General features: G+C 33.9%; 3 protein-coding genes across 7 annotated transcripts; 1 reads left to right on the forward strand and 2 right to left on the reverse strand.

The window, feature by feature from the left end:
• Nucleotides 1–1,110: 1,110 nt before the first annotated feature.
• LOC110623889 (ABC transporter B family member 20) lies at nucleotides 1,111–16,085 on the forward strand. 2 transcript variants are annotated; one of them, XM_021768906.2, is made up of 11 exons: nucleotides 1,111–1,796; nucleotides 8,504–8,558; nucleotides 8,653–8,828; nucleotides 8,916–9,116; nucleotides 9,762–10,021; nucleotides 10,102–10,412; nucleotides 10,505–10,725; nucleotides 10,820–11,160; nucleotides 11,310–12,094; nucleotides 12,183–12,424; nucleotides 14,198–16,085. In XM_021768906.2, the coding sequence occupies exons 1-11, from the start codon at nucleotides 1,398–1,400 to the stop codon at nucleotides 15,425–15,427; spliced, it is 4,221 nt and encodes a 1,406-aa protein (XP_021624598.1). In that variant the 5' UTR covers nucleotides 1,111–1,397; the 3' UTR covers nucleotides 15,428–16,085. The 2 variants fall into 2 exon arrangements, with proteins under 2 accessions (XP_021624598.1, XP_021624600.1); XM_021768908.2 differs by having other exon boundaries at nucleotides 1,736–1,796; nucleotides 8,733–8,828.
• Nucleotides 16,086–16,703: 618 nt separating this feature from the next.
• On the reverse strand, nucleotides 16,704–20,422 carry LOC110624982 (photosynthetic NDH subunit of lumenal location 1, chloroplastic). 2 transcript variants are annotated; one of them, XM_043961205.1, is made up of 8 exons: nucleotides 20,197–20,422; nucleotides 20,006–20,102; nucleotides 19,463–19,546; nucleotides 18,576–18,649; nucleotides 18,367–18,489; nucleotides 18,216–18,287; nucleotides 17,303–17,399; nucleotides 16,704–17,099 (listed from the first exon to the last, which is right to left on the reverse strand). In XM_043961205.1, exons 1-8 carry the CDS (start codon nucleotides 20,257–20,259, stop codon nucleotides 16,996–16,998), a joined length of 714 nt encoding a protein of 237 aa, XP_043817140.1. In that variant the 5' UTR covers nucleotides 20,260–20,422; the 3' UTR covers nucleotides 16,704–16,995. The 2 variants fall into 2 exon arrangements, with proteins under 2 accessions (XP_043817140.1, XP_043817141.1); XM_043961206.1 differs by having other exon boundaries at nucleotides 20,206–20,421.
• Nucleotides 20,423–21,776: 1,354 nt separating this feature from the next.
• LOC110618398 (psbP-like protein 1, chloroplastic) lies at nucleotides 21,777–25,415 on the reverse strand. Of its 3 annotated transcripts, XM_021761524.2 has the most exons (8): nucleotides 25,255–25,415; nucleotides 25,081–25,174; nucleotides 24,251–24,325; nucleotides 23,985–24,067; nucleotides 23,784–23,906; nucleotides 23,551–23,622; nucleotides 22,789–22,885; nucleotides 21,777–22,133 (listed from the first exon to the last, which is right to left on the reverse strand). In XM_021761524.2, exons 1-8 carry the CDS (start codon nucleotides 25,315–25,317, stop codon nucleotides 22,030–22,032), a joined length of 711 nt encoding a protein of 236 aa, XP_021617216.1. In that variant the 5' UTR covers nucleotides 25,318–25,415; the 3' UTR covers nucleotides 21,777–22,029. The 3 variants fall into 3 exon arrangements, with proteins under 3 accessions (XP_021617216.1, XP_043816549.1, XP_021617217.1); XM_043960614.1 differs by lacking the exon at nucleotides 24,251–24,325 and having other exon boundaries at nucleotides 23,985–24,058; XM_021761525.2 differs by lacking the exon at nucleotides 23,784–23,906.
• Nucleotides 25,416–26,591: the final 1,176 nt, after the last annotated feature.

Raw genomic sequence — 26,591 nt, forward strand, 5'->3', positions numbered from 1 at the left:
ATTTATTAATTTTTTTAATTATCATGTGGCAATTCTCATAAATTATGTACATATTCTGCTTTAAAAAGTAAAAAAAAAAAAAAATTGAGCGTAAAGAGAAAATAATTATTGAGAATAATCTTTTTCCTTTTCAGTTATCCTTAGAAAAAATACAATGTAGCCCCACTTGACCGTTAACCTAACTTTACCAACAAAACAAAATAAAATTAAACATTTAGAATTTTTATTTATTCTAAAATATATATTTTCATTTATTTATCCTTTAATTTTTAATTGTTTTAGAGATTAATTTAAAATTTTAAAACATAATTATTTATGTTTTAAGTTTTAAATTATTTAAATTTTTAATAGTAATTTTTGTTGCATTTTTAATAATAATTATTTTTATTAAAATAAAAATTTCAATTACCTTTTTTTAATAAAAAAATTTACTATTTAATTTTTAAATATAAAAAATTTTTTAATTAATTTTTTAATTTAAAAAAATATTAAAATATTTTAAAAATTTTAAAAATTTAATTAATTAATCATTTTATAGAATTTTAACAGTTAAATATTACTAAAAAATTTAATATATTCTTATGTATTATTAGAAATATTTATAGAAATATTTTTTTATTAATTTAATTTCATAATATAAAAAAATTATTAATTAATTTTTAAAAATATATTAAAATTTTAAAAAATTTTAAAAAATTTATTAATTAGACTATGTATTAAATTTAATTATTAACTATTATAAAAATTTAAAATATTTCAATATAAAAAATTAATTAATAAATATTTTTATAAAATTACATTAATTTGATAAATTAAGAAATTTTAGATTTCAGATCTTTAATTTTCATTTCAAAAAAATTTTTTAATAAAATTATTAATAACAAATTTTTTATAATAAAAAATAAATAATAAAATATTTAATAATTAAAATTAATAGAAATACTGGATAATAAAAAGTTTAAAATTTATGAGATATTTTTAATATATTTTCAAAAATTAAAATTGATTAAATGGTAAATTTCTCTTTTCCAAACGAAAAACAATAGAAACTGGTGCACTACACGCGCCCTTTTTCTCTAGAGTGGAGCTATCGTAGGGGGTGAGTCAACATTTCCTCTTTCTCCGCCTCTTTTGACTGAATCACCTTCCTCCTTCACTTAGCTCCCATTTTTTCCCTTTAGCTTTTCCAGCCCAAAACCAAAAAGGAAAAGAGAGAAAAAAAAAGAGAGATTTTTAATAAAAGAGCACGAAAATCACACTCAAAACTCAGATTCCAGAACCTCAGAAATCCCAATTGCTTTTGTTTTTCCCCTAAATTTAGTGGATCTACTGCTAAATTTAGCGGGGCAGGAATTTTTAGGGTTTTTTCTGTGTAGAAGGTGCACAGTTCAGTCAAGATGATGATCTCCAGGGGACTGTTTGGGTTGTCCCCACCTCATATACAGCCGTTGACGCCGGTTTCTGAGGTCTCTGAGCCTCCGGAATCGCCTTCTCCTTATCTGGATACATCTGCTGAGGCAGCTGCCGCTGCTGCTGCCGCTGCTCAGGCTGAGGCGGAGGAGGAGATGGAGGAGACGGAGGATATGGAACCGCCTCCTGCTGCTGTTCCGTTCACGCGGTTGTTCGCTTGTGCTGACCGACTTGACTGGTGTCTCATGATCGTTGGCTCGCTTGCTGCTGCTGCGCATGGCACTGCGCTTGTTGTGTACTTGCATTATTTTGCGAAGATTGTTGAGGTTATGCGGATTGGTCCTAATAGTAATAGACACGAGGAGCAATTTGAGAGGTTCAAAGATGTGAGTATGAACATTTCGAATCTTGAAAATTTGCTTGCAAATTTTGTAGTTTCTGTGTTTGCTTTGTTGTTCAGAAAATGAGGGAAGTGGAAGGAAGCTGAGATTTTGTGTTACGGGTTTTTGGAGCTTGCTTGAGTTCAGGTGAATTGAGTATATGTGGTACTTAGGTGAGATTGATTGGCGGGTTAGTTAAATTAGGATTTCGGGCTTAGAATCTGAAATTGATTATGTAGTTTGATATCACTTCCTTTCCTATGTCTGGTTATTGGAAAGCACATCCTTTTTTGTAGTGAGAATTAGATGAAGAAGCAAGCACATCGTTTTTTCTAGTGGCAATTGGATGAAGAAGCAAATTTATATTTTTGAATTGAGAGGAGTGTTGTATAAGAAGAGGTGCTATTTAGTTGGTTGAACTTTACGATTCTGCATTTGATATTAAATCTTATATGATTTAATTTTTTTTTTTTTTAAGTTTTGCTTTATATGTTGGGTTTGATAACTACTAATATTTGCAGGTAGATTGTGTTTACAATTGATGCCATAGTTATACGCTACAACCATTAATTTGTTTTCCTTAATTAATGGAGATAATATATTAAGGTTGGGGTAAGGAAAAGGCAGGAATTAATAACTAATAGAGCATTACCTATCAACAACAGGCCTCTGTTATCAACTCAGCTAAACCTCAATCGCAAACTATCAAGATCAGTTATATTAACCCTTTTCTTCCATTCTAGTTAGTTTAGGACCACATTTTATTGCAAGGTCTTGTGATCTAAAACTCTAAATCCTTCTTTATTGCTTAATTCTATGCCATTATTGCTTTTGTCTCCTCTTCTTTATTCCTTTAACCGGTATGTATACAATTTTTTTGTATAGGCACTTGTTCCGATCTACATTGTTGATGTGCAAATATCTCAATATTCTCTCTATCAATTTATTCTTAATGGGTGCAATTTTCATATTCCTTCAAATGCACTTGGTGATTTCCTGTTGCTTTCATGCTTCCATCTTTACACTTGCTCTCTTTATACTTCTGATATATGTTGTTTCATTGCGCAACATTCATTGCCACACATTTTTTGTAGCCAAATGCAGTCTTGTAGAGCTTCTCCTCAAACTTAGTGGGGATTTTGTGATTACTTAATACACCACCTTTTTATCCTTTTCAATCATTCTGCCTTTATCTTAAATTTTGCATCTTCAATTTTCAGTTTTCTCGGAAAGTAAAAAAGGGAAATAGAATACTGTTCTTCACAAATAAAAAGGTTCATGATAGTTGTCAAAGATGCAAGGTGTGGAAGGCACAACTTGGGGCCTAGGCATTAGGTGCAAGTGTATGCCCAAGGGATGTTCCACTGTCATGTGAATTAGGCTCACATTATTCTTAAACTGCGTATAAAATCTTGCATAATATTTCAGTTTGTAAATTCTTAATGCAACATCAATTATACAAAAAAGTTCACTACTGAAGCTAGTTCATTAAGTCACGTGCAAAGTAAGGTCGAATATAATCACACAAGTAAGATTATAATTTTGAACTCCAAATTCTACTCTCAAGCTATATAGTACTACAAAAAAGATGACTAAAAAGTAAAAAGTTAAGTTCATCAAAAGTCATAAACACCCAATAGTACACAGGGTCATAGACACTTGATAGTACACAAGATATAAGGAAGTCCAACAAAAAGTAAGATTGAAAAAAGAAAAAATCTCATAGATCGGTACACTAAGGTCCCTTTAAAAGGCTTGTGCTTGGGCATTGTCGTGTGCATGGTTATTAAAGGTGCGCCCTAGGCGCGTTAGGCCCTCAGTGCAGCGCCTAAACACCCTCCAGAGCGAGCCTAGGCGGCCAAGGAGTACCTAGGTCGCCTCAGCTACACAGGCGATTCAACTTATGAGCACAAGAAGAAAAAGAAGAAGAGGAAGAAAGAGAAGAAGAAGAAGCAATCCAACTTTAGAAGATGTGTCAACTTGGCATTAATTGGATTGCGATATGACCTTTGCTATGTGAAAGATCAAATTTTAGCTAGTTTAGTTATTCCAACTTTAGAAGATGTGTCAACTAGGCTCTTACGTATTTCCCTTAGAAAGGTGAATTTAATTCTCTTATGCATTTTACTGATGATGTTGATGCGCAAGAAAAACAACGTGATAAATCCTTGATGGTTTTGGTATTAATTGGATTGTGATATGACCTTTGCTATGTGAAAGATCAAATTTTGACTGATTCAGTTATTCCAACTTTAGAAGATGCGTCAGCTAGGCTCTTACGTATTTCCCTTGGTAAGAGTGACGATATAGATATGGAATCCTCAGTTTTAGCCGTGCAGCCAAGGAATCAAGGATAAGGAGGAAATCGCAAAGGTAAAGGGAAGAAGTTTCATTGCTCCTATTGTGATAAGAAAGGTCACACACGGGATGCATGTTGGGCATTGCATGGCCGACCACCATGGCCCAATCAACCCGATAATACTGGCAAGTCAGTAGCTCATCTTGCTCAATCTAATGAAGAAGGCCTGCTTTCACAACCTACTGATAAATCTCAGGAACTAGATTCAATCACTTTAACTGAAGAAGACTATAAAGAATACTTGCAGTTCCAAACAGCTAAGCAACATCCTCCATCTTCCAGCATTGCTCACTCCGGTAATTCTTTTGGTTGTCTAACTAAGTCTTCACCTGTTGGTCCATGGATCCTAGACTCTGATACTTCTGATCACATCTCTAGTAATCACAATCTTTTCTCTACTCTTGTTTTACCTTCCACACCGTCTAAAGTCACCTTAGCTAATGGTTCACAAACTCAAGTTAGTAAGTCTTCACCTGTTGGTCGATGGATCTAGACTCTGATACTTCTGATCACATCTCTGGTAATCACAATATTTTCTCTACTCTTGTTTCACTTTTCACACCGTCTAAAGTCATCTTAGCTAATGGTTCACAAACTCAAGTTAAGGGCATAGGAAAAGTACAACTTCTTTCTATTTCCTTAACTACTGTCTTGTTCACTCCTGAATATCCATATAATTTAATGTCCATTAGCAAATTGACCAAAAATCTTAATTGTTCAGTAACTTTTACTGCTGATTCTGTTGTGGTGCAGGATCGGAATATTGAGAGAATGATTGTAACAGGATTTGAATCACAACGATTGTGCCACCTCTCCACCTCTCCAGTTGCTTTTGTTTCTACCACTTCCGCTGAGCTTATTCATAATCGTTTGGGACATCCTAGTCTTCTCAAATTATAGAAAATCGTCCCTAGTCTTTCTTCTTTGTCTTCTTTAGCATGTGAGTCATGTCAACTTGGGAAACAAACTCGTGCTTCATTTCCCAAGCGAGTCAATAACAGGGCCACCTCAATGTTTGACATTGTTCATTCACACATTTGGGGTTCAAGTCGTGTCAGTACAACTGTGGGATTTCAATATTTTGTTACTTTTATTGATGATTATTCTCGTTGCACTTGTTTTTTTTAATGAAGAATCGCTCTGAGTTATTCTCCATTTTTCAAAAATTTTGTGCTGAAATACATAATCAATTTGGTGTTCGCAATAAAGTTTTGCATAGTGATATTGCATGAGAATATCTTTCCTTCTATTTTTCTCATTTTTTGTCTACTCAGAGTATTACTCACCGGACTTTTTGTGCCCATACTCCTCAACAAAATGGTACTGCCGAACGAAAAAATCGGCATTTGATTGAAACCGTCCGCACCTTACTCATACATCATAATGTTCCGCTGCGTTTTTGGAGCGAGGCGGTCTTTACTGCCTTCTACTTGATCAATTGTATACCTTCCTCTATTTTGTAGCATCGGAGTCCTCATTCGGTTCTCTTTCCTAACCAGACCTCCAACCAGTAGTCTCTGCGGGTTTTTGGATGTATATGTTTTATTAATGATCATACTCTTGGTAAAGAAAAACTCCAGTCCAAATTAGTTAAATGTGTTTTTCTCGGCTATTTTCGGCTTCAAAAAGGTTACAAATGCTATGATCCCACTAATAATAGATATTTTGTCTCTACAGATGTCACATTTTTTGAAACCTCCCTTACTTTTTTTTCTAGTCCAATGCACAAAACCTTTGTTCTTAGAACTTTGCCTATACCTGCAACTCTTATATTTCCTTGGCCTCATGTCAGTCCATCTCCCACTCCTACACCTCTTAAGGTCTACACACGTCGGCCTCACCCATCTGCTACTAACAATGATACTTCTCTTCCGGATGCAGGTACTTCTAATGACTCACCTTTTATTCTATCATTACCTACTTTGGTCATGCCTTCAGTAGCAACAGCTACTCCTCTTCTTGCTATCCAAAAAGGTATTCACTTTTCTCGAAATCCTCATTCCATTTATAATTTTGCCGGTTACCATCTTTTGTTTCCTTCCTATTATACTTTTGTTTCCACCATGTCTGCTGTTTCTATACCCAAGACAGTTAGAGAAGCATTGGATCATCCTGATCAGTGCAATGCAATGGTTGAGGAGATGACTGCTCTTCATAATAATAGAACTTGGGAACTGGTCTCTTTACCACCTGGAAAGTCTACTGTCGGTTATCGATGGGTTTACACAGTTAAGGTTAGACTTGATAGCAAAATTGATTGCTTTAAAGCTCGCTTTGTAGTTAAAGGTTACAACAGATCTTTGGGCTTGATTACTGTGATACTGTCTCTCCAGTAGCCAAAATTGCTTTTGTTCACCTTCTTATCTCACTGGATGCAATTAATCACAAATGTTGCTCAGGGGGAGTCAGACTTAGTATGTCGTATTTGACGCTCCTTGTATGGTCTAAAAGAGTCTCCAAGAGCATGGTTTGGATGATTCAACACTGCAGTTCAACTGTTTGGAATGTCTCGAAATAATTATGATCATTCCGTATTTTTACGTCAAAATGGCGATTGATGCATCTACTTGGTGGTCTATGTTGATGATGTTGTCATTACAGGAAAATGATAGGAAATGATCATTCAACATTTGTTTAGTCATTTCCAAACTAAAGACCTGGAAAAATTGAAGTACTTATTGTGGATTGAAATGGCATAGTCTAAATCAGGTATTGCAATTTGTTAACGAAAATATATTTTGGACATATCAGAAGAAATAGGCATGTTAGATTGTAGACATGTGGACACTCACATGGATCCAAAATGTCAAACTGGTTCTTGAATAGGGAAAGCCACTTAAAGATCCTGCTAGATACAGAAAATTAGTTGGCAAACTCAATTATTTCACTATCAGTCAACCATATATTTCCTTTGCTGTAAGTGTGGGTAGTCAATTTCTTCAAACCCCATACAGTAGTCACTGGAATGCAGTCATTAGCATTTTTAGATATAGCAAAGGAGTTCCAGGACAGGGACTACTCTATAAGGATAAGAATCACTCACAAATTGTTGGCTATTCTGATGCAGATTGGGTAGGTTCCCCTGCAGATTGGGTAGGTTCCCCTTCAGATAGACGATCTACTTCAGGATATTGTATTATGATTGGAGGGAATCTTATGTCCTGGAAAAGTAAAAGATAGGGTGTGGTTGCAAGATCAAGTGCAGAAGCAGAATATCGAGCTACGGCTTTAGCAATATGCGAATTCATTTGGTTGAAGCAACTCCTTCAGGAATTGAAATATAGCGATACTAGCCGAATAAAGATGATATGTGATAATGAAGCTGCCCTCCATATTGCATCAAATCTAGTTTTTCATGAGAGGACGAAGCATACAGAGGTGAATTGCCATTTTATTAGGCAAAAGATTGAGTCGGGATCAATTTCTACTATTTTGTCAACTCAAATGATCAACAAGCTGATGATTTCACAAAATCTCTTCGAGGTTCACAAATCGAGTATATTTGTAACAAGTTTGGAGCATATGATATGTACCCTCCAGCTTGAGGGGGAGTGTTGAGATTCTTTCTATAAATAGCCTAGATTTCTAGTGATAATTAGGGATATGATTATGTGATATGATTGAGACATGATTAGGCTATAATTAGGGAATTAATTTATTTTCTTACCTAGTACTTACTCTTGTAAATAGTATATATACTCCAATTGGTTTGAGGGGAATAATCAAGTATTTTCTCTCAAAGCTTTTGTTTTCTTCTTCTTTTTTTCATCATCTGTTTTAGTTATTAACAGAATAACTGCTCCTGGATTTCCCTCCAAAACACTTAGCCAACTTTTGTTGACTTTTCAACAGCTCACGCACCCTTATGTATGAACCTCTTTCTATAATACGTAACAGAAGTTTTATGTGTGTGCGGGGATAGCTTTTCAACTCGTCCTTTATTTGTAATCTGCAATCAAACAATGAATACCTGCCTTGGATAAATAAAAATTGAAAATAGCCTGTGTCCTTGAAAAAAGTTAAATTTTTGGGCGATATTCTAAAACCCATTAGGTACAACCAGTGTTGCATGGCCATGTGATTTTTTATTTAAAATTTTTTTTAATCATGCGCAAGATAAAATACGTTTGCCATAAATTTCAGAGATCCCAATGTTTGATTTTCAACGACTGAAACTTGGACATGAATATTCATTTGATATGTGCACACAAGTCAAGGATATATAGCTTCATATATTATTTAGGTTATTTTTGAGGAGGATATTTTGGTTCATTTATGCTAAAAATAAATTTATTGTTTTTGTGTATTTCAAGCAGATTTAAATTTTACTAATAAAGCTGTTTGTTTTCTGCAGCTATCTTTAACAATTGTTTATATAGCTGTGGGTGTTTTTGCAGCCGGTTGGATTGGTAAGATTTAGAATTATCATGATTTTTTTTTGCTTTCTTCTCATGTAAATTTTCATCTTTGTTGCCATCGATGCTAACTTACTTTCTGTAATAGAGGTATCTTGCTGGATTTTAACTGGGGAGCGTCAGACTGCTGTCATAAGGTCTAACTATGTTCAAGTATTACTTAATCAGGACATGAGCTTTTTTGACACCTATGGGAACAATGGGGACATTGTAAGCCAAGTATTGAGTGATGTGCTGCTCATTCAGTCTGCTCTTAGTGAGAAGGTATCTTAGAATAGAGATAGATCATTCCGCGAATTTCTGATTCCCAAGTATCATAGTTAACTAGTTGAGAGGTCTTGAATGATGCAGGTTGGAAACTATATTCATAACATGGCAACATTTTTTAGTGGTCTTGTCATTGGATTTATCAACTGTTGGGAGATTGCGCTTATAACGTTAGCCACTGGTCCATTCATTGTCGCTGCTGGAGGTATATCAAATATATTTCTTCACAGGCTTGCCGAGAGTATTCAAGATGCATATGCAGAAGCTGCTAGCGTTGCTGAACAGGTTTATGCTTTCTCCTGTTATTATTATACCTCAATGAATCCACAAATCCTGCTTGCTCCTACAAACACAAAAGGGGCCCTAGGGCTCATAAAGGAATGAAAGGATTATCTATACATTAATTCATTTAATATTTAATAGTATTCTCTCTCTAAAAGAGATACTCTTGCCTTAAAGATATTAAGGTCTGTCTCAAATGAATGTTTCTTCTTCCTATGATAGTGTTCTTATTTACTGTTTCATGAATTTGGTTTAACTTGCTACATTTCTCTTTCAAAAAAAAAAAAAAAAGACCACAAGAGATGACCTTACAGAAAAAATTAGGTCTTCTAGATTAATGTGTTTAGTTTAGTCCTAATGAATTACAGTAGAGGCATAGATACTAAAGGCTTGCTTCAGGTACAAAGTACAAACGCTTAGAGAAACCTGCCCTAGCACCTCAAGTGCAGAAAGTTGGGTGAGGTTCATGCCTCAGGTGATGTATATGCATTTGATTGGTGGCCCATTCATTGGAACCTCTACTTGTCCTGGCTTCATATTGTTGGCATCTGTTTTTGCAAATTGCAATACATTACAATTTATTCAGTATGCATCTTTTTTGTGAAATGAGCTATGGAACAATTTGTTAATGATTTCTCAATTGTGCAGGCAGTCTCATACATTAGGACCTTATATGCATTTACAAATGAAACTTTGGCCAAGTACTCTTATGCAACCTCGTTACAAGCTACTCTAAGATATGGTATTTTGATTAGCCTGGTGCAAGGGCTTGGGCTTGGTTTTACATATGGGCTTGCAATATGTTCTTGTGCCTTACAACTATGGGTAGGAAGATTCCTGGTTACACATAACAAAGCTCATGGTGGTGAAATTATAACAGCTTTATTTGCTGTAATTTTAAGTGGCCTGTAAGTCTCTTTTTCTTCTCTGTTGTTGGTGCTGTTATCTTCTATATGGTTTTCTTATCTGCTCTTTGGGTGTTTTATAGTGGGCTAAATCAAGCAGCAACAAACTTCTATTCATTTGACCAAGGACGAATTGCTGCTTATAGACTTTATGAGATGATAAGCAGATCTTCCTCCACAGCTAATCAAGATGGAAACACCCTAGTGTCGGTGCTAGGAAATATCGAGTTCCGGAATGTATATTTTAGTTATCTGTCTCGTCCTGAGATCCCTATCTTGAGTGGATTTTACCTCACTGTACCTGCTAAAAAAGCTGTGGCACTTGTTGGCAGAAATGGCTCTGGAAAAAGTAGTATTATCCCTCTCATGGAGCGGTTTTATGATCCTACCTTAGGTATTTATGGCTCATTATATATCACCTAAGGTTTCACTGAATTTCCTTAACAGCATTTATTCATTTTTATTTTTATTTTTATTATTCTGCAGGAGAAGTTCTTTTAGATGGAGAAAATATTAAAAACCTAAAGCTGGAATGGCTCAGAAGCCTTATAGGACTAGTCACTCAGGAACCTGCCTTGCTGAGTCTGAGCATAAAAGATAATATCGCATATGGACGGGATGCTACTTTGGATCAGATTGAAGAAGCTGCGAAAATAGCACATGCACATACATTTATCAGCTCACTTGAAAGGGGCTATGAGACGCAGGTGAAACTAGCAAGACTAAGTTTTTGCTTGAACCTGTGTTCCGTTATTTATCCTTTAGCCAATCTTCTGAGAATTTAACGCTTTTGCCTTGCAGGTAGGGAGAGCTGGTTTAGCATTGACAGAGGAACAGAAAATAAAACTTTCTATTGCTAGAGCTGTGCTTTTGAATCCAACAATTCTTCTGCTTGATGAGGTGACTGGTGGACTTGATTTTGAAGCTGAGAGAACAGTGCAGGAGGCTTTAGATCTCCTCATGTTGGGACGGTCAACCATAATAATAGCCCGGCGGCTCAGTCTTATTAGGAATGCTGATTACATAGCTGTAATGGAGGAAGGCCAGCTCGTTGAAATGGGTACACATGATGAATTATTAAACCTGGATGGTCTATATGCAGAACTTCTCAAATGTGAAGAAGCTGCAAAATTACCAAGGAGGTATAGGCATATTTCACTTAGAACTATGACTGAAAAAAAATTTCATGTTGCATGCAGCTTCTTTTTTCAAGTATATATATATTTTTTAAAATGATGAAAATTTGTGGTCTTCTAGAATGCATGATTATGAGATATGTGTCTTTCTCCAGGATGCCAGCTAGAAACTACATGGAAACCACTGCTTTCCAAATTGAAAAGGATTCTTCTGCCAGTCACAGCTTCCAAGAACCGTCGTCTCCTAAAATGATGAAATCACCTTCTCTTCAGAGAGTTCCAGGTGTATCACGGCCTCTGGATGGCACCTTTAACTCACAAGAATCACCAAAAGCTCTGAGTCCACCACCAGAGAAAATGATGGAAAATGGTCTTCCATTGGATGGAGCTGATAAGGAACCATCAATAAGAAGACAGGATAGTTTCGAAATGCGACTACCGGAGTTGCCCAAGATTGATGTTCAGTCTGCAAATCGACAAACATCAACTGGGTCAGATCCTGAGTCACCTGTATCACCCCTTTTGACATCTGATCCAAAAAATGAACGTTCCCACTCACAGACTTTTAGTCGGCCTCATAGTCACTCTGATGATTTTCCAACTAAATTTAAGGACGCAAAGGATACAAAGCACCGGGAAGCACCATCTTTTTGGAGATTGGCAGAACTTAGCTTTGCAGAGTGGCTTTATGCTGTATTAGGGAGCATTGGTGCTGCTATCTTTGGTTCTTTTAATCCACTTCTTGCTTATGTTATTGCGCTGATAGTAACCGCATATTATCGGCCTGAACAGCATCACTTGCGGCAGGATGTAAACAAGTGGTGCTTGATCATTGCCTGCATGGGTGTGGTGACAGTTGTTGCAAATTTTTTGCAGCACTTCTATTTTGGTATTATGGGTGAAAAAATGACGGAACGAGTCCGAAGAATGATGTTTTCAGGTAAGTAATCATTATTCTTGTGGTAGGTTCTTGAGAATAGAAATTCCTGTATATGAAGTTTGCCTTGTTACTGCCCATTATGTAACAGCAATGCTGCGCAATGAAGTTGGATGGTTTGATGATGAGGAGAATAGTGCCGACACATTGTCCATGCGGTTGGCTAATGATGCTACATTTGTGCGGGCAGCATTTAGCAACCGGCTTTCAATATTTATACAGGACAGTGCTGCTGTTCTGGTTGCCGTTGTCATAGGAATGCTGCTTCAGTGGCGATTGGCTCTTGTGGCATTGGCAACCTTGCCAATTCTCATGGTTTCTGCAATTGCACAGGTTTGCATATTTTTTCTTTCTAATTTCAACTAGATAGCATTTAGTTGTCAATGACTCATTGCTTTCATATTTCTTAGTTTTTGAATGGACCAATTTGTGGATCATTATTCTTTTGATCTTTGTTGCTGTCTGCATGCCAATGAAAAAGATCATATAGTTGCTTATTCTATAAATTGTATTCTAGGAATTCTATTGGCCAAATACCTATTTACACACTTATATTATTTCAGATTAGTCCATTAAACACTTGAACTAATATTGTAACCTACTAAACATCTAAATGTACGTAAATCATAATAATTAAACACAAATTAACCATATCATTGATGACTTGTCGAAAAAAAATTAGAAATAGTTTTAATTAGTGCTAATTATGCTCAAAATTCTATTGATTGGACTCTAAATTTTCATAAAATAAAAAATTCCTCTCATATAACTTTGTCAATTTATAAAAATTTTTTGAGCGCAATTAGTAAAATTTAGAGTACAGTAAACAATATATATGATCAATTTTTTACTTTTTTTAATGATAAATTTTCAATAATATAACTAATTTGTGTTTAATAATTATGATTTTTACAAGTTCAGGTGATGAATAGGTTATGATTTTATTTTGAGTGTTCAATGGGTTAATCCCAATCAGTATAGGGGTATGTATGAGTGTTGAGCCAATTCTACTGCTATCATTCTTTTGACCTGCGTTGCTGTGTGCACGCTAATGAGTCAATTTCTCTCTATTCTTTCAACAAGATCTATCTTATTGTTGTTTTCTACAAGATTGCAAATGCAGTTTTGCAATTATTTTCTTCAAGATTATTCAGTTTGATTACTCCATATTCAGTTTGATTACTCCATATGTTGAGTCTTTTAGTTTATTGTATTGATTGTGAAGTTGAAAAGAGAAATAGGAAATATTCTGATATCACTTATAATTTCTAAAATGCTCTGAAGCAAAGAGGACTAGAATTTCCAAAACATCATCCTGGTCTCTAGTGTGGCCATTAAGTTGACTAGGGGATGTGTAAGGAATGAAGAAGAGGAAGCAAAGGAGTTGTTAAGTGAGGGTTGTTAAAGAGATCAGTTTGTTGATTGTAAGTTGTAACTGACTTGAATGATTAGTAGCCAAACTATAAAAGGTTTGAGCTGGAGGTCGAATGCATTGTGGTTTGTTAGATGAAAATTCAGAAACTCCAAAGCTCTTGTAATTCTCTCTGGAATCTTCTTCTTCTTCTCTTTCCTCTCCAGCTGCTCACTTTCTCATACTTCCATTCTCTCTTTCCAGACAACTTGTGTCTCATATTTGAGCTCTACTCTATCCTGAATGGTGGAGTTCCTTACAGGATTATCCTGGGATACAACTCTTATCAAATGGGTTGGGCTATATTTTTTTTTATGATTGGCATGCTCAAAGTTATTGCTTATTGTTAAAAACGCCTAGATATTTGAATGCTTTTGCTACTTTTCAGATTTTTATGTTCTGTCTTATTCTTTTCCTTGCATATGTTTTCACTTTCACCTTGTATTTGGTATTGAGACTTGCATTTTCAAAATTTTTTTTCCGAGAATTTTTGTTTGCATGATCTATTGGTCTTTGCAATATTATGATCTTTCCAGTCGTAGCTACTTTAATGTTTCTTGGATGTAAGAGTTATGTAGAAACTAAGCTTCAAATATATAAATGTCTTTGGTATTTGACAATTTAATGATGACACATTGTGGTATCTAATTCTTTTGCCCTCAAATTCTGAATGGCTGCCAACTGAAATGTTGCAGAAGTTGTGGCTTGCTGGATTTTCGAGGGGAATCCAGGAGATGCATAGGAAGGCATCATTGGTCCTTGAGGATGCTGTTAGAAACATTTACACTGTTGTAGCATTCTGTGCTGGCAACAAAGTAATGGAGCTCTATATTTTGCAACTAAGGAAAATATTAAAACAGAGTTTTTTACATGGAATGGCCATTGGTTTTGCATTTGGCTTTTCACAATTTCTTCTTTTTGCTTGTAATGCTCTTCTTCTCTGGTACACTGCATACTGTGTAAAGAATGGTTATATGGATATGCCTACAGCCATCAAAGAGTATATGGTTTTCTCATTTGCAACATTTGCGCTAGTAGAGCCTTTTGGATTGGCTCCTTACATTCTTAAACGGCGGAAATCTCTCATTTCAGTATTTGAAATTATAGATCGAGTGCCCAAGATAGATCCAGATGATAACTCAGCACTGAAGCCACCAAATGTCTATGGGAGCATTGAGTTGAAGAATGTCGATTTCTGTTATCCTACTCGCCCAGAAGTGTTAGTATTGAGCAATTTCAGTCTCAAAGTTAATGGTGGACAAACAGTAGCCGTGGTAGGAGTCTCAGGCTCTGGAAAGAGCACTATAATATCTTTAATGGAGAGATTTTATGATCCAGTTGCTGGTCAGGTTCTACTAGATGGGAGAGATTTGAAACTTTATAATTTAAGATGGTTGAGAAGCCATCTAGGTCTGGTTCAGCAGGAACCAATCATCTTCTCAACAACCATAAGAGAGAACATTATATATGCTAGGCACAGTGCCAGTGAAGCCGAGATTAAAGAGGCTGCAAGAATAGCAAATGCTCACCACTTCATCAGCAGCTTGCCTCATGGTTACGATACACATGTGGGGATGAGGGGTGTGGACCTGACACCAGGACAAAAGCAGAGAATTGCAATTGCTCGAGTGGTACTGAAGAATGCGCCCATCTTGTTATTGGATGAAGCTAGCTCTTCCATTGAATCTGAATCTAGTAGGGTGGTGCAAGAGGCACTAGATACCCTGATTATGGGAAACAAAACAACCATTCTGATAGCTCATAGAGCTGCAATGATGAGGCATGTTGACAATATTGTTGTTCTTAATGGAGGGCGAATTGTTGAGGAAGGGAGCCATGATTCTTTGATGGCAAAGAATGGCTTGTATGTCCGGCTGATGCAACCCCACTTTGGAAAGGCGTTACGACAGCATCGACTTGTTTAAGTTGGGTTTTTGACATTCAGGCTTAGTTCCTTTGTATAGAACTTAATTGGCCATTTTAAATTTCTGGAAATGTGGATACTCTTGCACTAAAGAATACTTTCCAGAGTGGGCAAGTTCCAACGAGAATGACGAGACTTGTAACAATTTTGCTATGGTTGGATGGGTGGATTTCAGTGGTGGGTGGCAGTGGCAGTTTTAGCTTTGCAATGTAGGGTTTAGAAATAGGGATTTTGAAGCTTGGTTGGCCATTGAAGACATGCTCTCAGGGCTAGATGCATATTCTTTTTGGAGGCAAGGATTGGGTTGTTGCCTTGTCTCCACCGGGTATTGATTTGTTCTTTGATCGAAAAAGCTGGTGGGAGGGAGAGGTGATAATTCTAGTCCTAATGAGGTGTGCTTATGGATTTTGTTTTTCGGTTTTTCTTAGATATTCTTTTTTTCTGACTGTCTTACGTATTCCAAGTAGCATGGATGATGAATGTGTTTCATACTGTAAATTTTACATTTGTGAAAATGGAAGTTTAGAAGAGAAAAGAGGTGGAGGGTATTTGTTGTAATCTTTCTTTGTAAATAACTACGTGGATAATTTGTAAGCTTTTTTAACTTTTTGCGGCATAGTTAACTAGTTCAATTCTTGTTCCATTTGCTTTGTGCATCAGATTAGTGACCTTTTAATCTTCTGCAGGAAATTGGGAAACCAGCTTTATTCTGCATGTTGTAATGTCTGATAATGGCTGTGAACAACTTCTGCCTGTTCTTAAAGCATGGAAAATTCACTATGAAACTTGATGGAGAATATGAGTTATATAGGCAAGTGGGTGAGCAGCCAGGTTTAATTTTACTCAAATACTTAAATGGAAAGTTTAATTTGGCATATTTTTAACTTTTTATTCAAATTAGTCCATAAACTTTAATTGAAGCTCACTTTAGCCCAAAATAGTAAAATTTTGAGCTAAATTTTTTCATTTATTGATTTTAGATAAGAAAAAAAAAGTAAAATTTCTTGATATCTTGATTTAGCAAAAGATCAAGTAACAACTTTGATGTTCTTGAATTTAGGGAAATTTGTATTTAAATTGAACTTTCTATATGATTGAATAGGGAATTATTTAACCCTCATGATTGTTTTACAAGTTGAAAAATTATGCATGATTTTATATATTTCGAAAATGTAAATTACATTTGTTATTTAAAAAGGAAAATTCTAAATAAAAAAAATTAAATTAAATTAAATTAAATTTCTGTGAAATTTTTTATTTCAAACAAGGGTAAAAAAAAAAAAAAAAAAAACTACTGTATTTAGAGAATGAATGTACTGAAATATGAAGTACTCGACTTCTGATAGCTTACGAACAATAGCAGCTACACAAAATATTTGAACAAAACGTGGATGAAATTGAATATTAATGAAGTCCTTAGTATGCAGCTCAAGGGCATTACATTTTAGTCTCACTGCTAAGGGTGTGAAGGTGAAGGGCAGCTGAGGAGATCATAACAAAAACTGTTTCTGCAAAGTATCTACAATCAATGCCAATGTGTTTCTCGTTCTGTCAGAACTCTGAAGTAGTTTAGATATCAAGCATCTTGAAGGAGTCTGCTACTACTTTAAGCTTGTTGCGAACTCTTTTCCATCGTCTTTCATTTGCTCCCACAATCAGGGTGTAATATCTCCCTGCACACAAGGCCATCCAAGTCTCTTACTTACATCTAAACATGAGATCTAGTGAATTAAAAGCTTACATATTGCTGATCTTATGATGTGGTAGGGCTTAATTATTCGGAATTACCAAAAGCTGTGGTTTGAATAACTTATTTACCAAAAAGTGATGAATTGCGACTCAAAATCGCGTTTAACAAAAGATAGTGTTTTTTTACCATTGCCAATTCCAATGGTTGCAAAGGAAGTACTTGAATAATTTGGAGATGTAAGCTGATATTCGAAGGTGTAATAGTTTTTCCCATCTATGGATCGCTGCATTCAGTAAATAAGCCATCAAAGAATTTGTCAGCATCAATTTGAAAGATCATTCTGTTTACCCACAAAACCTACTCATGCTTTTTACAATCAACTAATCACATAGTAACTTCTGAACCTTATGATTCATCTTTTGAAAGCTTTATATAGAGATTTCACTACAAATGGTAGCAAAGAACAAGTAGAGGCTGCACACCTGTTTGGCATTATGGTTTCAGCATCAAAAGTGCTTTTCAGAAAAAGACACCATTTTAGACGCCATTGAAGAAAGTAATTTGAAAAAAGTTCTGTTATTTTAGTATGATTAAAGCTTATCAAATATAATCTTAAATAATTTTCTAATACTAGATAATTAATATATTTAGGGAAGCTTTTTGTTAGTCATTGAGAGGAGAGAAAAATAAGAGATATGATTGAGACTGTCTTCAATTTTATTGATCATACTGCTACTTATACAACCAAATATAACTAAAAAAATAATATGAGGTTATAAATAATCTGAATCTTAATTTAAAAATCTTAACAAAATAAATTAAATCTAAATTATTTGATTTAACATATTTTTCAAGGACATTAGTTTGCAGTGTACTGATTCAAATATTCAACAACCTTTTTCTCAATAGAATTTGCAACAGCAGTATTAAACAGATACTTCTATGGATATAGGCAATCAACAAGAATTATGTTTTAACTGAGTTATCAGGTTTGTTTCAGAATTGATCAGCTACCATGTGGCATGAACATTTTCAGTTTAAGGTGAAAAATTATCCAACAGGCAAGAAAAACTGAGTAGTAGGAAGTATCAGTATTAACCTCCTGCATCTCAATTATAGTTGGAATTTGATTTGGTGCAGCGTACACATGTTTCACTAAATCAGAAACAACCTGGACAACATAAATTCTAGTCAAGGAATATTTAGACATTCATGATTCAGAACAAGTGCAAAATTATCATACTTTATACCTGTTCCATTGGTCCCAAATCATGAATGTCTTTTTTATCAGTTGGTATGAATCTTACTCTTACATTCTGCAATTGTAGGACTCTGTCCTTAAATGCAGAATCATGCCCCCTGAAGTCAAAATCCTAAACAATGGACAAGAGACTGCCCTTGAGTTTCATAAGCTGAATAAAGTCACATTTCCATATTATTAAATTAGCGCACAACTTACAATCCAATCTGCGGGATAGTAATATGAATATCCATCTTTTGAGTCGGCAAAAGCTCTATAATTCTTTGGTGCCTCTACACAATACAAAAATATGAGCAAATTGTAATAGGAGTGTCTATATGTAAATGACACTATTCTACTAATCTGGCACACAAAGCATTTGTCCTTTTGTCTTTGTTATTACCATATCTTCGTCCTACAAAAATAGACCTACTTATTTTTCATGTGTATTAAAAGAATATAGTTTATGTAAAAACAATAAGTATTTATTGTCTTTCCTAATATATCCTTACTTATGTTACTCCAGTACTAAATTATTCTTGAAACTAATAAATTTTACTTTTTAATGTACATTAAATAGGTCTATATTAGGAAGTTAATAAATAAATTACTAGTTCAAAAGGGAAAGTGGTCTATAGTTTAGGACGGATGAAAGAAAGCTAAGCCTATTTTTATATGATAGAGAGACTATTTTATTTGGGTTATTGGGGAAAACATGGGGCGTCGAACTCATGACATTTAATGTAATTAACTTAAACTCTATTCAGAAGGAGGTTTTGTAAGAAAATGAGATATTTTTTAAGGTTTTAAGACTGAATTTGTACTTCACAGAATTTATGGTTTTATAAGATACGGTTTTTAGAGAGATTTTAAAAAAACTTGCATTTCCAAGTAACCAAATATAGGGGTTAAAGTTATTGAGGTTCTCCTTAAAATTGGTCCTTTCCTCCTAAATAATAAAAAATAAAAAAAAAATTTACCATGAAAACCTTAATTTCTTCTAAATTCCAAAGAGAGTAGGTGCATAAACAGATTCATCCCACTTAGCAAGACATTGTATACTATATATTTAGAGAATTACATGGAGATAGACCAATATATGTTACCTTCAGCAAGAAGGGGATTTACTGGGAGCAGACTTGCTGACAGTGCTCCAACTCCCAACACTAGCAATCTTCTTCTGCAATTGCCTAAAGGAAATTGGTATTGTGAATCACAAGACAGAAAAAAAGAAGGTTGTCTATAGTGCAACTTTTTGCATTAAAAAGCCAACATCTACTTATTCATTGTTGCAAAATTCCATTACTAACTGCACACTGAGGTATATCTTCAATCAATTGGTGTTCAAGTTAAAAGAAAGACGAAAACTAGAAGTCTATCAATTATTTCTACCAGAAAAAAAAAAAAAAAAAAACCAAGTCAAAGGGCATAATTTGGGTAGAAATTTGTGGATAGAAAAACTCATATTATCCAATCACCAACTTTCAGGATTTAAACTCTATGCTAGGCAGTGAGAAATTTAATTTGAACTCAAAAATCGAAGTTAAAACTGATAAGGGTTTCTTCTAAAACATGATTTCCCAATCCTAAAACAGAGCCCATTAGAAGATAAGCACTGAAATTGAAGAATACTCTGATGGGTATCTTACTTTCTTCATTGAAGGTTGCTTCAGTAGTGTATGAAACAGAGTCGACACCAGCTAATGGAAAGGGTCGAGGCAATTCATTTGAACAAGGAACGTTTAACTGGAAACACAGAAAAATTTGAATATCTATGAATTAGGCCTGAGCGATTGAAGTTAAAGTAGAAGCAAGAATACAATGTTGAGAGGAGACTGACACTAAAAACCTTTTGGGATAAGGTTGAAGAAACCAAACTCAAAGAAACTGAAGATAATGCCATTGATAACTAGGAGAAGAAGAAGTAGCTGCAGGTTCTCATAAATTAGCTTTGGTTGTTGATGGGGTTAGGAGCTTGTGGTCCTTTCTTGGAGAAGTTCTATGTGCGCACTTATCCTTCTCATTTTACAGTAAATGGATAATGCAGGAGTTGCAAGGAGAATATTGGCGCTCCTGCATTTTATTTGGTGCTTTTTTCAAAAAGGCCAAATTTGTTTTTAACTATAAAAAAATCAAATTTCAATTTTTAACCTAAAAATTTTCTAAATTATTATTATAATATTAAATATATTCAAATAAAATTAAATAGATTGAGTATTCTGAATCAAAGCAAAATTAGATAAAAAAAATAAAATTTATTATTTTCATCTTTCCTAAATAATTTAGAAGTAAATTTGGCCTTTTCAGCTAAATTTTTTTTTATTTCACTTAAATTTTTTTCTTTAAAATCCAGTCCACCGTACACCCCGTTATACAACAAATATTTTTTAAAAATATTGAGTTTTAAATATAAAAATTATTAATTAAAAATATTATTTTATATAAATAAATAATTAAAATATATAAAATTAAAAATATTGAGACAATAATAATAATCGAATTTAAAATAATAATTTAATTTAATTTCTGACGGGTTCGGATTGAGGTATATTAACTTTTGTAGATTCCGAACTGTTTACATCTTAATTATTATTATTATAATTTATTTTATTTTCTTTTCAATAGAATCTCTCATTAATTTGCTTTTTTTAATTAAATTTAAATTACTCTTAATATCTAACTCAATCTATTTAATCATAACTTTATTATTTTAAATAAAAATTAATTTTTCATTTTATACTATCTCCACTCCATAATATATATATGGTTTAAGATTTATATAATAGTTTTTTAATTTTAAAAAAATTATAATAATTTATTTAAAACATCCTTTAAATAGTTATAATTTTTTTACATATTAATATTAAATAATTTAAAAATTTAATAAATATATAAAAAATAAAAATTAATGTTATCTTGAAATTTATAATTTAAAATAAAAGTAAATTCTTTTAATATTGTGGATAGTATTAAAAATGATGGATATATTTAAAAAATTAATAGAAAAACTTTGACTTTAACTAAAATAATTATAATTACTTACTTTTTTGTAAAAAAGTAAATAAATAAAAATTATAAACGGAGAAAATAACAACAATTTTCTCAATTTGAGGGTCCGATTATGTTGATTAAGCATTTAAGTTTCCAAGGTCATCTACGAGCTGATCTAAAAACCATCAAGCTTTGATCTTCTCTTGGAGAAAAAAATATTTATTTCATTGGGGAGATTTACTATGAAATTCTTAATTTTTTTAGAAAATTTATTAGTTCATTCTTATTACAAAATCAATTAATTAAGATATTTTTCAAACTCCTGCGCGAAAATAGGCTAGTCTTCTTTTTTTTACTGGGAAGAATGCATACCTATGTTTTCTTGTGGGATGAATGGGCCCCTCTAAATCTTATTTTAGACACTGAATGTAATTTTTATTTTTAATTCAATTTAATTTTGACTATGAACAAATGAAAATTACATGACTACAATATGTCAGAAGGCAATGTCATTTCCCTAAAAATGACTTCCCATGAAGCTCTGCAACAAAGAAGAGGAAAAAAAAAATGAAGAATACATGGCAATAAGAATTAAGGCTCATAAAGCTCTGGAGATGAACAATGGTGCTTCACATTTAGAAGCTTAAACCGGAATGAGATAAACGGGGATTGAGCAACCACATTAAACACTGAAAATATTGAAGGAATCAACGACTGCGTGCAATTTATCTTTCATTTTGTCCCACCTCCTTTCATTGGCCCCTGTGGTCAGTGTGTAGAATTTACCTGCCACAGAAAAGCCAGATCCAAATGAAAAAGCAGAATGAGGATGATAACTTGCTTTCTGAGGGTCGGGGTTTATTTGACATTAAAGAGCACATCTAACTAAAGATGTTGGTAGTGTAGATCAGCATTTTCACAGGGAACAGAAGTGACTCAGTCTTTTGTAAATAATTTTAGAGATATACAAATGACAGGATTGAAGTTTTGGTCCCACTCATGTCATTGATCTGAAGTGATAAGAATGACTAATAACAACACATGGACTACTTTTAATTTCAGATATTAAATAACTAAAGAGAGTTGCCATGAAAGATCATCTCAGGCCTTGAATCTCCAAAGCATCACCAAAAGTTCCACTAGCAATTGTAGGGCCAATATGGCATATGTGACAGTGCGTGGCGAAGGGAGAAGCAAAAGGGAAATAAAAAAAAAATAGAGGAGACGAAGGAAGATTATCACAGCAATTTATGGATTTGTTCTGAAAATCATAGGTTGATCAATTCATTTCCACGAAATCATGATATCTATCCAAAGCAAAAAGGGGTAGGAATTTATTCAGAAATTTAAGATCAGCAAATGAATGATGAGGCAGGGTACAACAAGGTCAGCTAATCCATCTCCCAGTAACATATTAAAATATAATGAATTTGTTTCATACCGTTGCCAATAGAGATTGTACTAAGAGCATGACGGGTATAGTTTGGAGCCTGAGCAATGAACTCAAATGTGTAATAAGCTTTTCCATCAACGTCATGCTGCATCATAGACAAAATAAAATCAATTAAGAATATCATCACATAGCCAGTACGATCACTTGCATTGATAAAATAATAATAATAATAATAATAAAAGCAATTTTTAACCAAGTAAACAATGTAGCTGTTGAATCATAGTATTCCATTAATAAATGTAGTATAACTCAGTTCAGTTCAGCCCGACATGGTTAAGTTATTCTTAATTTTTAAAAGCATTGGGCTTCATGAAATATAGTAATTTTGAGCAGCCATTAATATCTTACAAATGCAAATCTCCACAATAGTCTATATACGTAACTAATAGTTTCAATCATGTAACTCACATTTGATTTCTGTCATTTATGCTTGCAAAAGAGGTTAAGAAGGATAGCAGGGAGATTGAAGCCAACCAATTGCCTAAGGAATTGTTTGGCCTTTATCATTGTAATCCAAATTGTGAATGTAGGTTTCAGTGTCCAAATGTAGCATTCCACAAACTTATTATTTTATATCCATCATAAAGTAATCAGATTCATGAAGGAACTGAAAGGGAATCAATAAAATCTGAAGTGCTTAGTACAACAGATGATTCCCCAAAGTATTTTATTGGAAGCAAATGGCGCCTTGCCACTTTGTGAGATCATAAAAATTAAAACACACTCAAAGTAAACAAGAGGAAATCATACCTCAGATGCCTCAATTAGTTTTGTTTTCTGGGATGGAGGGGCTAACACCTTTTTGATCAAGGTTTCAGCAATCTGAGAATGTGAAATGAACATTGTTAGCACCTTTCTATCAGTTAGAGTTATGCTCTAATAGACAAATTACAGACCTATGCATGAGTGCAAAATAGAAACCGACCATGGTCTTCTGTTCTTTGGAACAAATATAAATGATGTTAGGAGCATTTATAGAAAACCTGTTGTGGAGGTCCAAAGTCCCGAATATCTTGTTTGTTGGTTGGGATCATATTTACACTGACACTTTCTAATGGCTCAATGACATCTTTAAAGACTTTGTCTTGACCATCAATGACCACTTCCTGTCAACGTCCCAGGGACCAATGTATTTGATATCATCATGAGAAGAGGAACAAGGATGGAACCAATAGAAGACTTACCTGCCACCCAAATGGATACAGGAATGAGTATCCATCCTTCTTGTCCGTGACTAACAGGAATCCCTTTTTAGTTTCTGCAGCAACTGAACCATATCAAGGATGTCCTCTTAGGATATCAGAATCATTATTTAAGGAACCAACATATTGCATTAACAGAAATGGTGGTTTTTCCAAGTTATATACAACTTGAGCATAAATGCAGACGCTTCATTAGCTTATGAACAAAGCAAAACAGAAAAGCCTACAACTGGAATAACAAAACTAACATGAAGTTTGGTTAACAAGAGAAACCCAAGGAGCAATCACGCTGACAGCAATCAGTTGGCGTCTCCTTGATTTAACTGCAAAGGTAGATCAAAATTAAACGGAAAAAAAAAAGAAACAGAAGCATATTATAATCAACTTTGTTCCAAAAATATATATTTTCTTTTTCAATACATTAAGGTAATTGAAGAATGTAAGTACACTAGATTATCATATCCATATTCCAAGAAGATGGCAACTAAATGTCCACCACAAATATTTACAGTCCTCAATCAATATGCTTGGAAAATGATTTTCTTCTGTAGGCAACAAGTATGAGTTACTAAGGTTATTCTTCACATCAACTTGTGTGTAAGCATGCAAAAAAGGAAGCTCTCAGTCTTTTCTACAATTAACTGCAGCAATGAGAATTGATCTTTAATATTATACTGTGTTTTTTAATTAATTTTTTTTTCTTCTGCAGTTGACCTGTAGTACACATCCTGTCATAGCAAACACCACCTAGAAGATAATTATTCATAAACGGCCCATTAAAACATCAGGCATATCTATGCCAATAGATTCACAAAAAGATGCCCTTCACTTCGACATAATATCATAATCAAATTGCCAGCCAACATTTTCCTAAAATTCACTTGAATTGAACCATTGTATAGAAACAAATTGCACTCTATAAGCAACCCATGTATCAGTGTTAAGTAAAATTCAAATAATGCAATCAATAAGAGTTGCACAATTCAAAGTATGCTAAACTAACTTGCCAATTTTCCATGATTAATAATGACATTATTCATAATAGAGAATCAGGCAATTAATCAAACACAATACAGACCTTGAGCATGAGCCAATGATTGGTGAGCCCGAACAACAAATGAAAAACCTCTTCTACAGCAAGGAAACGAACTATGATACCTTTGTAGTCCAATCTATATACACAACAGAAGAAATCAAAACATGCAAGATTATATAAACTTTTCAGAAATGAGTATATATGGAGAGGGAGGACCTGAGGAAAAGAGTTGGGAGACAATGTACGAGAAAGAGAAGGCGAATTTTGCAAGGAAGCCATCGTTGAGCGTAGTGGGTAGAAGTTGTATGGACAAGAAGAGACTAACGTCTCTGCTCTGCTCTGGACGCCAAGTAATTGTTTTTTTTTTTTGTGGTGGAGAGCCTGTTGAGAGATAGAAAGCACTGTTTTAAATATTAAAAGTTAACCGTCGTCGTTTAGCATTGCACATTTGTAAATTTTATTTTATTATTTTAATATTTTATAATTAAAATATTTTAAAGTAATTTTTAAACCATAAAAAATTATAGTTTATATGTTTTAAAAAATATATTTAATATTTCTTATAGTTTTAAATAATTTAACTAAAAAGTTCATTCATTAATATTTAGTATTATTACCGTTATTTTTTTATTATATTTTATTATATTATATTATAATAACAAACAATAATATTAAAACCTAATAAAAAAATCTTTTAAGTAATTTTTAAAAATATAAAAATTATTTAACGAATGCAAAAACTAATTAGTGAATTTTTGTAACATAGATATTTGAAAGTTTTAGTATCCGTTAACAATTTTTGAAGACTACTTCGCTCCTGCTCGTTAGCCCACGCAAGTGCTGCATACACTTGTTCCACTCTTCTTGCATTAAACATTGCCTCAAATTCATCGGCTGCCAAAACTGTTTCCTTCTTAATGATCACAAGCATGTTCAGCTCCTTGTGCTGATCATTAATCACGCTCGCTTTTCTACGAGCAAAACCTAGGATTTGTCTAATAACATCGTCTTGATTCCTTTAAGAAATCCAGCTCTGCGATGGACTTTGTCTCCATTGAATTCTATCTAAAGTAAAGGAGATATTTGAGTGGGATAACATCCTGGAAACGCAAGCCCATGACGGTGCACCATCGTCGGAAGTTAAAGAGTGACATGGGAAAGAGAAAGGTATCGTTGTATCGCTGGGGTCCTTGATCTCGTTTGGCAATGAGGATTTGAGCTGTGACTTCGGAGATGAAGCTTGAGAGGATTCTTAAAATTATAGAGAATTTGGAGGTTGAAAGAGAGTTGTCTTGCCTTGAACCGCCGTAGATTGCGGAGACGTAGACATTGTAGTTGTGCGACATGGTGGGAGATAGACATTGCCAAAGATTTATTGTTCATATAGAGAGAGCCAACTGCTGAAAACTCTAATTATTCTTTTGCTGTGAGATTTCCATGATCAGTTGTGAGAAGGTTTAACATTCTCGCAGTGCCACATTCAGATTGAAGTGTATGATAAATATTTATAACAACTGAAATAGATAATTGATACAGAATTCATTCATAACTGT

Source organism: Manihot esculenta, chromosome 10 (genome assembly GCF_001659605.2).
Source record: "Manihot esculenta cultivar AM560-2 chromosome 10, M.esculenta_v8, whole genome shotgun sequence".
In the NCBI taxonomy this organism is placed as follows: Eukaryota; Viridiplantae; Streptophyta; class Magnoliopsida; order Malpighiales; family Euphorbiaceae; genus Manihot; species Manihot esculenta.